The sequence below is a fragment of the Gorilla gorilla genome, chromosome 10 (assembly GCF_029281585.2).
Source record: "Gorilla gorilla gorilla isolate KB3781 chromosome 10, NHGRI_mGorGor1-v2.1_pri, whole genome shotgun sequence".
Taxonomy (NCBI): domain Eukaryota; kingdom Metazoa; phylum Chordata; class Mammalia; order Primates; family Hominidae; genus Gorilla; species Gorilla gorilla.
Genome location: NC_073234.2, coordinates 85,651,812 through 85,664,262, shown reverse-complemented (window position 1 = coordinate 85,664,262; position 12,451 = coordinate 85,651,812). Strand labels below are relative to the sequence as shown.

Here is a 12,451-nt window from a genome sequence, read left to right as displayed (position 1 = left end):
AAAAAAAAAAGAAGTAGAGCTTGAAGAGATTCTACTAGAATTAGAAGTATAGCTTGAATTTCTGGAATCCCATGATAAAATTTGAACAAGTGAGGATTTGCAAATCCTCATTTGGATGAGCAAAGAAAGTGGTTTCTTGAGATGGACTCCACTTCTGGTGAAAATGCTGTGAACACTGTTGAAATGACAAATGACAACAATTAACCTAGATATTACCTAAACTGAGTTGATAAAGCAGTGAAGGGATTTGAGAGGACTGACTCCAATTTTGAAAGGAGTTCTACTGTAAGTAAAATGCTATTAAATAGCATCACATGCAACAGAGGAACATTTTGTGGAAGAGTCAATTGATGCAGGAAACTTCGTTGTCTTAGCTTAAGTAATTTCCACAGCCACCTCAACCTTCAGCAACCACCACCCTGATTAGTCAGCAGCCATGAATATCGAGGCATGATCCTCCACCAGCAAAATGATTATGACTTTCTAAATGCTCAGATCACTACTAGCATTTTTCAGTAATAAAATATTTTTAAATTAAGGTATGTACATTTTTAAGTCATAATGGTACTGCACATTAATATAGTATAAATGTAATTTTTATATGTACTGGGAAACTAAAAAATTTGTGTGACTCTTTTATTGTAATATTGGCTTTGTTGAAGTGGTCTGGAACCAAATCTGCAATATTTCCAGTGTATCTCGGGAAATGTGAATCTTTCCATTTTGTTCTCTTTTTTCAAGATGGTTTTGTTTATTATGGTTCTCTTGCATTTCCATGTGAATTTTAGAATCAGCTTGTCAATTTATGCAAAAAGAAAAAAATAACTAATCCAGCTGGGGTTTTGCTAGAGACTGTAATGAATCTGTAGATCAACCTGAGGAATACTGCCATCTTAACAATATTGAGTCTTCCTATCCATGAACAAAGGATGTCTTTCCATTTATCTAAGTCTTCTGTAATTTTTCTCAGTAGTGCTTTGTAGTCTTCAGGTTATAGGTCTTGTACTTTTGTTAAATTTATAAAATTTATTCCAAGACATTTTATTTTTATGTTATTATAAATGGAATTACATTCTTTTTTCTTTTTTTTTTTTGAGACAAGGTCTCACTCTGTTGCCCAGGCTGGAGTGCAGTGGCATGATCACAGCTCACTGCAGCCTTAATCTCCCAGGATCAAGTGATCCTCCCACTTCAGCCTCCCAAGTTGCTGGGACTACAGGCACGTGCCATGACATCTGGCTATTTTTTTTTTTTTTTAATTTTTGTAGAGGTGGGGTTTCACCATGTTGCCTAGGCTGGTCTTGAACTCCCGGGCTAAGCGGTCCTCCTGCTTTGGCCTCCCAAAGTGCTGGGATTACAGGCGTGAGACATCATGCCCAGCCAGAATTGTGTTCTTAATTTCATTTTAGGATTGTTCATTCCTAGTGTATAAAAATATAATTAATTTTTGTATATTGATATTGTATCCTGCAACTTTGCTGAATTCATTTATTAGCTCTAATAAATTTTAGGGGAGGTTCTTTAGGAGTTACTATATATAAGATCATGTGATTTCTGAAAATAGTTTTATTTTTCCTTTCCAATCTGGTTGCCTTTTATTTCTTTTTCTTGCTTAACTGCCCCTGGCTAGAACTGCCACTACAATGTTGAACAAGAGTGGTAAGAGTGGACATCCTCGTCTTCTTCTTGATCTTAGGGGTAAAGCTTTCAATGTTTCATCATTAAGTATGATATTAGCTGAGGCTTTTTCATAGGTGTCCTTTTTCAGGTTGAGAAGTTCCCTTCTATTCCTAATTTGTTGGGTTTTTTTTTTTTTATCATGAAAGGATTGTTAAATTTTGTCAATGTTTTTTTCTCCATATACTGAGATAATTATGCTTTCCTTGTCCTTTATGCTAGTCATCTATTACATTGATTGGTTTTAGCACGTTGAACCAAACTTGCATTCCTGGAATAAATCCCACTTCATCATGGTGTATAATCACAAACTCTTCCAAAAAAACAGAAGGGGGAACACTTCCCAGCTCATTCTATTACTATGATACCAAAATCAGACAAAGACATCACGAGAAAAGGACAGACATATATCCTGTATAAATATAGATGCGAAAATCCTCAATAAAATATTAGCAAACAAAATCCAGGAATCTATAAAAAGAATTATATACCATGACCAAGTTGGAGGAATAAGGAGTGAGAGCTAATACATATAGGACCCCTACACATTGTTGAACCCCAACACGGAACTACTAAATCTGAAACTCAGGTGGAGCTTTTGATTTATTGGGTCGAGGATGGGACCTGAGAATGTGCATTTCTTTTCTTTTTAGAGATGGGGTCTTGCTCTGTTCCCTAGGCTGGATTACAGTGGTATGATCACAACTTACTGCAGCCTTGACCTCCTCAGCTCAAGCAAGGAGCCTTAGCCTCCTGAGTGGCTAGGACTACCGGTGTGTGTCATCATGTCTGGCTCATTTTTTTTTTTTAATTTTTGTAGAGATGTGGTCTTGGCTATGTTGCCCAGGCTGGTCTTGAACTCCTGGCCTCAAGCAATCCTCCTGCCTCAACCTCCCAGAGTATTGGTATTACAGGTGTGAGCCACCACGCTCAGCCAGAATGTGCATCTCTAACAAGTTCACAGATAATTCTGATGCTGCCCGTCCTCTGACCATACTTTGAAAACCACCGGTTTGGAGGAAGAAATAGACTAGCCATAAACTCAATGAACAGATATGGTAATCAAAGCAAAAGACAGCACTAAACAAGAGAGTGGCAGTGAAATGTATAAAAAATATTAATACCAGAGAATGATGATACAATTAACAGAAACAAAAAACTTCAGAATAAAAGTGGGTTTGGGAGAAATAGTGATGAATTTTGTTGCCATTTTTATCCTTGAAACAGAGAAAACAAAAGGTAATTAAAATAAGAATTACAAATTCAGCACTCACTATAGAGTATTATTGTCTGGTTTTCCCTTCCTCAGGTCTATTTTAAAATAAAACTGTGTGGATAAAGACAATCATGAATATATTTATTACAAAGAACAAAATGGACTAAATTTCTACTTTCTAGGATTTAGTTTTCTCCAGTGAAATATAATATCAATATATGCTGCTGCAATATAGTTAGATTAAAACCAGTAAACCGGACATTAGATGAGGTTTCAAAGTCCATTTGATCAACTACATCAATTACATGAAGACAAATCAAGTCTAGATATTTTTTCACATGTGCTTCAGTATAAAGAGACCATCTAGTAACCTAATCTGTTGGATTACAGTACTCAAGAAAGCACTTACTCAAAATAAATGTATCCTAGTTTATTTACAAAAATGGCCACAGAATTAAATAACTTAATAAACACAATGATTTACAAGTATTATATTGGTTATTTTAAAAGAATAGGATATTACAACTCGTAAGTATAATTTTTTACACATTAATTTATGTGTTGTAGAGAATACCTAAGGCTCAGCATGAGGAATGGTTGGAAACATATGCAATGTTAAAAACTACTCTGTTCAGTATTTTACTGTGAGTAATTATGGTAATCGTAATATAAATGTACTGCTGATCTAGGAACTAAACTGAATTGAAATTCTGCTAAGGACTGAAAAAAAATTTAAACCCAAAGGAAATAAAACTTGACATCTTCATTCATAAATAAGTGCCCAAAACATTTTAAATAAACAAAATGTGTCAACTTATAAAAAGCTATATAATGAGGCAAGTTTGTGATCAAATAAATGTATTTTGTAAGCAAATTATAACTGATATGTATTGTAATGTCACAAATCTCTTTTGATTTTTAGTTTCTGATTCTTTTTTATGCATAAGTTTTGGGGACCTTACAGATATAATTGAGATCTTCATAAATGACATCCACAAACGGGGGTTGGAGATAGATTACGATAATCTCAGACAGATAGATCATAGCATCCTGCAGATTAGATTGCTTTTGTTTTAGAAATGGAGTCTTGCTCTGTCACCCAAGCTAAAGTCCTAAAGCACATACTTAAATTTAGCTCACTGCAGTCTTGTACTCCTAAGGCTCAAGTAATCCTCCCTCCTCAGCCTCCAGAGTAGCTGGGACTACAGGTGTGCACCACAATGACCAGCCAATTTCCTCGATATTTTTTTAAGAGATGGGATCTTACTATGTGGTACAGGCCTCAGCCTCCCAAGTAGCTGGGATTATAGGTAAGAGCCACCACACCCAGCCCAAATTAGATTGTTTCTAAAGAGATATTCTGACCACGCCTTTAAATATCTAATCATAAGTCACCTACTCAAAAACCGTCCTTGACTTCTGTATTAGTTTCCTATTGCTGCTGTAACACAAACTTAGTGGCTTAAAATGGCACAAATGTATTATCTTACAATTCTGGAGGTCAGAATCTAGAATGTGTCTCACTGGGCTAAAACCAAGATGCCAGGCTGCGTTCTCTTCTGAATGCCTAGGGGAAAATTCATTTTCTTGCCTTTTACCACTTCCTTGGAGAAGGAGTCTACATGCTTTTTTTGGCGCATGGCCCTCTTCTGTATTCAAAGCTAGCAATGGCTGGTTGGATCTTTCTCAAACTCTATCACTCTGACCTTCTGCCTCTGTCTTCTACTTTTAAGTACCTTGTGATTCCATTGGGATTGTCTGGATAACTCAGGATAATCTCCTTATTTTAACATCAACTGTTTAACAACCTTAACTCCCTCTTTAACTCTAATTTCTCTTTGCTATGTGACATAAGACACTTACAGTTTTTGAGGGTTAGGATGTGGACATCGTGGAAGGGAGACATTATTCCTCCTACCATGGCTTCCCAGTATCTAGCAAACCCATCCTGGCTGCCTGGGTCTTCTACACTGTGGGCTCGAATTTACTCTCCCGCCTTACCCCCAAGACCTCACTCTATGTGCCCTGTGTTCCACACACACCAGTCCATCCAGATCCCCCAACACACCCCACACTCACACAGCTCATAGCTTTGTTTCTTGCATTTTATCTTCTTTGATGTTCTCTTCATTCCGCCCTGCCTCCCTTTACTCACCACCAAGATGAAACTCTGTTCATCCTCGGACTTATAGCAAATGCTTCTTTCTCCGTGAAGCTTTCCCCCTAACTTTTTCCCTCTGGATGTTCACATCATAATGTTTGTACCTCTCTGTGGAACTTGACATTCTGCCTTGTTTGACAGTTATTTGTGTCCTTATCTCCTCTGCTAGGTAATAATTTCTTTGAGGACAGAGACTCATGGATTCATCCTCATATTTAATGTCTGTTAGGCATATGCAAAACTGGACCCTTGATTTTCATCCACACTCCTCCAGACCTACTATTCCTTTAGTTCTTCCCATCACTAAAAGCACCTCCGTTCACCCAGTTGCACTTGACACAAATTTTGGAGCCATTCTCAACTCCTCTTTCCCTCATTCCTCATATCCAATTCATTAGTAAATTTTACCAGTGCTACCCACTGATCTAAGCCACGACCATCTTTTGCCTGTCCTACAGGACTTCCTGTTTCAAGTCTTGCCTCTGCACCTCTCACTGCACAAGTCAGAATGTGTGCATGTGCATGTAAACATACATATAAATTCTATTTTCAACTCAGCAGCGAGAGGGATCATTTGCATTTTTTAAAAGTCTAAGTCTGATGATATTTCAGCCCCGCTTAATGTCACAGATTCCCATCATGCTTGGAATAAAATCCAAAGTCCGTATCGTGTTCTTTAGGACCCTAACCTCATTTCCCACTGTCCACCTTGCTCACTGTGGTCCAACCTCACTTTCGCCCTCATAGTTCCTCACACAGACACTTGTCACAGGGCCTTTGCATTTGCTGTTTCCTCAGCTGGTGGACACTCTTGTCTCCAGATAGCCACATGATTCATTACTTACATCCCTTCTGTCTCTGCTCATCCCCTCATGTTCTTTGGGTCTCTGTGTAAATGTCACTTCATCAGAGCGGCCTTCCCTGACCACCCTGTCCAAAAGAAGAGCCCTTCACGTATTTTGTCACTGTCTATACTCTTATCCTGCCCAAATTTTCTTTATCCACCTATCATTACATGACATGGCATTATACATTTATTTCTTGTCTGTTACTTCCCAGCAGAATATAAGTTCCATGAGTGCAGGAACTTTGTTTTGACCTATATTCTAGTCTCAGCACCTGAATGCACACATAGCACAGGATACGTGTTTCACGAATATTTGTTAAGTGAACAAATTCATCTTTGTATGCCCTCTTGTTTCTTGCCCAGTTCTTTGATCATTATAATAGATGCTGAAAAAGGATTTCCTGATTGAATTTTATGTATATACCAAACATTATATAACATCATCTCCAAAGGAAAAACAACCAAGAAATGCCACTTTTTCAAGATAAATAAAGGTTACAAAGAAGTCATCACAATTCTGCTTAGCCTTTTATCATGTAGTTCTGATATGATGGATGTCTCTAGAGCGCAAAATGTATCAAACTGAATGTTCCAGGAAGGAGTTCAGAAACAATTCCAGGCAGGCCACACTGCCTCTCCTACAGTGCACTGGGACAGGGTACATGAGTGGATGTGGAGAGGGCCTAGGTGACTGTGAGCCACCATGCCCTGTAGTTAGGTACATCCAACTTCAGCAAACATAATGCCTGAAGCCTTATTCAGTCCCACATAAGTTTTTCTTCTCCTTAATGCATTTCTCTCACTTTTAGAGTACTGGTTTCTCAGAAGGAGGCTTTTATCCTTTGTTTCTAGGTTTTTATTATTAGAGGAAGGGAAAAAAATACTCAAAATAAAAATAAACATATAGACCGGGCGTGTTGGCTCACGCCTGTAATCCCAGCACTTTGGGAGGCTGAGGCAGGGGGATCACTTGAGGCCAGGAGTTGGAGACCCGCCTGGCCAACATAGTGAAACCCTGTCTCTACTAAATATACAAAAATTAGCTGGGCGTGGTAGCACATGCCCATAAGCCCAGCTACTTGGGTGGCTGATGCAGGGGAATCGCTTGAACCCAGGAGGCGGAAGTTGCAGTGAGCTGAGATCATGCCACTGCACTCCAGCCTGGACAACAGAATGAGACTCAAAAATAAATAAATAAATAAATGAAATAACCATATTATCTCTAATCACTCACTCTGTCTTGTCTCACATACAAGAGGGCAGTTTTAAAAACTCACCTTCTTTTTTTTTGGCCATCCAATGTATATAATTATGCAAATGCAAATGTCTGGAATCAAGTTCATTTCATTTAAACTTATTGGTTTTAAACTATTATTTACATAATAATTTTAAATAATACTCTCCCTTTCCTTCAGAATTTCCTTTTATACCGACTCCCTAAATTCAGTAGCACTGGCCGGGCGCGGTGGCTCATGCCTGTAATCCCAGCCCTTTGGGAGGCCAAGGCAGGGGTGGATCACGAGGTCAGGAGATCGAGACCATCCTGGCTAACATGATGAAACCTCATCTTACTAAAAATAGAAAAAATTAGCCAGGCGTGGTGGTGGGCGCCTGTAGTCCCAGCTACTCGGGACGCTGAGGCAGGAGAATGGCATGAACCAGGGAGGCGGAGCTTCCAGTGAGCCAAGATCATGCCAATGCACTCCAGCCTGGGCGACAGAGCGAGACTCTGTCTCAAAAAAAAAAAAAAAAAAAAAAAATTCAGTAGCACCAACAATATCTTTTAATCTGAAAACACAAACATTAATCACAATGACTCCTTTTTGGTTCTCAGGTTGTTTTTCTTGCACAGCAGATGAGAACATTTTCTAAGACAGTGGTTTTTGAATCTTGTCTTCACATTACAATCATCACAGAACTTTTAAAAAACATCAATGCCCAGGCCCCACCCAAGACCAAATCAGAATCTTAGAGAGTTGGACCCAGCCATAAGAACTTCTTTTTAAAGTTCCCCTGGTGATTCTAAGGTACAGCCATAGGTGAGAACCAAAGCTCCTAGCATATACAACTGTGAGTCACCAAGAGATAGTGCAGTGACTGGAATAGTAGCAAGAGGAAGTTGACCCCGAATTTAGATTTTGCTATGGTTAATCCACAGAGATAATCTCCCTGTGGACAATTTGTTGCCTTGAATACTCTATTACAAGACTGGATATAGTGATTGCTTTAGACAATAAGGATATGATTCAAAATACAAATAAATTCAGTAGGAACTCAAGGTATTTTAAAGAAATTATTAGTCAAAGATCAAATTTACTCACAGTATCTTCTTCAGCAGCTTATGGCTTAAGAAATTCTGTATTTCCAATGTATTCTTTCCCTCTCCTGCCTCTTACTGTAATTAATGCAGGAAACTCAAGGGAGAGGAAAAAACTCCTTATTCTATTTTTCTAAGAAGTGATTTCCTAAGTGGTTTCTTGTGTTGGTGGGTCATGAAGAAAAGCCTGGAGGCGGCTGGGATTCAAGACACTGTTGGGAATCTAGACATTCTACAAAGAAACAGAGGGGAAGCATAGGCCTTCAATAAAGAGGTAAAGTAAGGCAAAGAAAAGATCTAGGCAGCCAAGATCCAACAGGAATGGACAATGGGTATTGCCGAATTGCAGGGACACTGTGGAAACACTCTGCTTATGTACATGACTCTGGCATAATATTTTTATTACATTGAATTTTTCCATCACACTGCTTATAAGAATTTCCAAATTGAGCATTTATTGGTCAAAAATAGAAAGGTGATGCTAAAGAACAAACTTATAGTCTATAAATGCTACAACATAATTATAATCTGGATAAAGAGATATAAATTGGTTTGGCTGAGAAAACCTTGACTAAAATGAATAGGATGTTGTCCATGACTTCTGTAACATAAATATATTCTTCTCCAGTTCTGTCAGTTCCTGAATACTTTACTTTATAAAATGTATTTTGTTCAGGTACTTTTTCAAAACAACTGTTGCCAAGATCTGAACTGGCACTGGAAAAAAAATGATTATTTTCAGGGGAGAGAGAGAGAAAGAAAAGAGAGAGGAGAAATCTTAGTATTACATAAAGCATTGTGATTGCTTCTAGGTAATTTAAAAATCAACGTCCCAATGATTTCAATTTACTTTTTCTGCCAGATACTTCAAACTGCCTGAAAATTGTGAAGCAGTCTTTTTGTAATAAATTATAATTTGTCCTTGTCTTGATTAGATATTAGCCATTTATTGTGTGTGTGCATATATATGTATATATAGATATGAAATGTATTAGTGCTTGAACCACTATCTTAAAATAATTAGCAACGTTTCACCAACTATAACAACTTCTAAATGATGAACTGCCATATAATTTCTAAATCATTACTACTGGTTGGCACTTATCTTTGACATTATTGATTTAATTCTAAAAAAAAAACCTGAGATTTCTTTTTAAATTCCTGAGCTTTAAGAGGATCAAGTTACAACATTTGTCTTTGAGACGTTATCACCTCTTCAAGATCTTTAACATTATACTCCAAATTCTATATTCTTAGTCCTATATTTACTGCTTATGTATTATTGATATTTTTTTAAGGTAAATCAATATTCATTTGTCGACAGGAGCATTTTTTTTTTGAGAGGAGTCATTCATATTTTTAAAAAAATATTTTTTAAATGTCTCAAATTCAAGAATTTACTGTTCAGGAGGTAAGACCACAAGTTTTATTGCAGAGTGACGGTAAGCTTGTTTTAAATACTATTATAATATTAATGTAGAATTTTTTTCTTTTGGATTAATATAAATATATCTTGTTAGAGTTAACAGAAAGTTTTCCTGTGAACACAAGATGCCTTCCCTTTTGGACTGTTTTTCTGCTTGATCCCTCAAAAAAAGGAAAAATGTCAGTAACTTTTAAAAAGATACATACCTTTGATAGTTAAGCAACAAGGAGAGCAGAAAAGATCAAGGGAAGTAAAAACGGAACCAGAACCAGGTGCACTACAAAGCTCAATTAGTTCACAGGCTAAGGACACTGCTTTTTATAAGTTATTTTTTTCCATTGGGAACAGTTTTCTGAGACTTCCTCTCTCTGCTCTCCATCCCGGGAGTCCTAACCAGGTTTTATCTTTTTTTTTTTTTCTTTTTCTTCTTGCTTGCTTTCGAGACCAAAAGAAGTTGTCAGAGAAGTCATATTAGGTACATTTCACTGAAGGTTTTCTATTTTCAGCAAGTTTTACTGTTCTCCAGACGACTCCTGACTGTCCCTAAACACAAAGGGTAACTAGGCTCCCTGTAGACTCTTTTGAGAATCTATTTCATGAAAACTAGGAGCCCTCTGTACTTCCCAAAATGGACCCGCAATATTCCACATTTGATTCCAGGTCGTTTGTCAAGCCACAAAAGCTTATCTTTGAACCCCAAGTTGAAAATGCCTATGTAGAGCGAAAAGGTGAGGAACTCTCTCACAACTTTCGAGAGTCCCCTCGACCTTTCAAGGAAGGTCATTCCATCTGAGTTCTAGATGAGACCAGCTGAAGCTCGGACCTCGACCGTGAGCTGGAGTAGGTGGATCCCCGCTAACCACTGGCTTTAAATGGAGGAAAAGTTAACTTTCTTGGCTCCTTGCACTTCTCCAAACCCAGTCCGGTAGGCGCAGGACCCGGACTGGGTCGAGGCCTCAAAATCTGAGACCAGGCAAGACAGGTTTTAAAGTAAGCCTCTGGGCACCACTGGTCGCCGCGCGTAAACCCACCTGAAAAGACCGGAGCCCTGGGGCTCCCTGATGTAGTCATTCCTGGTTTGAGCACAGCCTGCGCCACCTGGTCTCCTCCTAGCAATGCGAGCACACGCCGAACCCTCCCCGCGCGGAGTCTAACACCGACGCTGCCTCCAAACCTCCCTCGCGGGGAGCCCCTGGGTGCGCGGGGCGTTCTTACCTTGGGGTTGGTCAGGAGCTGGTGCTCGTCGCTGTGCAGCAGCGCCCTAGAGTTGGACTCAGAGTTGTTCACGTAGACCTGGACGCAGGGGTACTGCGAGGTGCCCCTGCAGTCGGCGCCACAGGTGAAGGTGCACTCGAACACCTCGCCGATCTGCTGCACCGACAGCACCGTGCAATTGGCCTCCGTGGCTTGCAGATCCTGCAGCGCGGGACTCAGCCAGCAGAAGCCGAAGATGAAGAGCGACACGACGCCGGAGATGATGAGAAACAAGCCGAGCCGGATGCTCTTGTCCTCGGCTTCCGTGTACTCGTAAGCCACCCGGAGCTTCGCCATCGCCCCCCACTCTCGGCGGCTGGCGTGCTCCCCCCGCCCCCTCCCGCCCCCGGCGCCGAGCCCGACTGCCTCGGGCGGGAGGAGCCGCCGCCGCCACCGCCGCCGCCGCGCGACAGCAGGGGAGTGGGCGGCGAGGGGGAGCGCGCGAGAACAAAGGGGCCGAGGCCAGCGACGCCCCCGGCGGCGGCGGCGGCAGCGCCCCCCAGCCCCCCAGCCGCCGCCTGGGCCCCGCGGTGCAGCAGCCGCTTCAGAGCCTCCTGCACCCTCGGGCGCGGGGAGCGCACGGACCGCTCCAGCTTCCAGCGCCCCCTGCCAGCCTCCGCCCCCGCACTCTCCCCGCCTCCCCCACCCCGCCTCCTCTCGTCGGGTGTCTCTCTGTCTCCATCGCCCGCTGGCCGCTACTCCGCGGACTCGCCCGACAGCTGCCCCAAGGCTAGGAGTGTCTGAGCTGGGGCGAGCCCGGGGGCTCCCCCGTGCAGGAGGAGGCTCCGCCCCGCCCCGTCCGCAGCAGACCCGGGCCCTTCCGCCCCGCCCCGCCCCGCCCCGCCCGGGGGCGTCTCCTTTGGGCGAGGGGCTGACGGGCACAAGCGACAGCGGCGACTTGCAATCGGAATCTTCGCTCAGTCCCCTTAGAGGGACGTCCGAGATGAAAGATTAAGATCAATTTAGCTTAACCGGAGGGAAGTTAAAATAATAATAATAATAATAATAATAAGAGGGGAGGGTGGAGTTCAAGTGGAGCGGCGGGAATCTTGAACTCCAAACGAGTACTGGTCACCTGCAGGGAGAGCGGCCAGGCTCCGGGCGCACCCCGGGAAGCGGGCACGGGTGGCGGTGTGGGAGGACACGAGCCGCCCAGGCCGGGCGGATCGAGGTGAAAGCCCCAGGCTAGCGGTGTGCGCTGGGAGGTCCCCGGGGACGACTGAATCGCAGGTTCCCATGCCACGGGCGGGCTGGCGCGCGGCGGTGCCGGAGGCGTGACCCAGCCGCGCCCATGCCGCCAGCGGCTGCACCCCAGGGAGCGCAGTAACCGTCCAGTCCCAGGACTTGGGCCTCCTAACCGTCTTGGCGCAGACCCGCGCCCCCTGACCCTGCTGCGGCCGGAAGGGCTGCAGGATTGGAGTTAAACAAGCTGAGTCAGGTGGAGTTTGCTGTGGAGGCAACGTGCGTGGGGGCAGGAGGCTGGACGAAGGAAACTTGCTGCTTAGGTCCTCGGTGACCCTCGTGGCAACTTAGGTCTCCGGCAGCCGAGTTGA

The 12,451-nt window shown here is 42.3% G+C and overlaps 1 protein-coding gene across 2 annotated transcripts in view; it reads right to left on the bottom strand.

The window, feature by feature from the left end:
* KCNMB4 (potassium calcium-activated channel subfamily M regulatory beta subunit 4) overlaps positions 1-11,781 on the bottom strand; it is a 67,946-nt gene extending 56,165 nt beyond the window's left edge. Inside the window, exon 1 of one of the 2 annotated variants that reach the window (XM_055357041.2) lies at positions 10,860-11,781. In XM_055357041.2, coding sequence (XP_055213016.1) covers positions 10,860-11,195 — 336 coding nt within the window. In that variant the 5' untranslated portion in view covers positions 11,196-11,781. The remainder of the gene's footprint in view (positions 1-10,859) is intronic. The other variant, XM_004053561.5, reaches the window with a different exon arrangement.
* Positions 11,782-12,451: the final 670 nt, after the last annotated feature.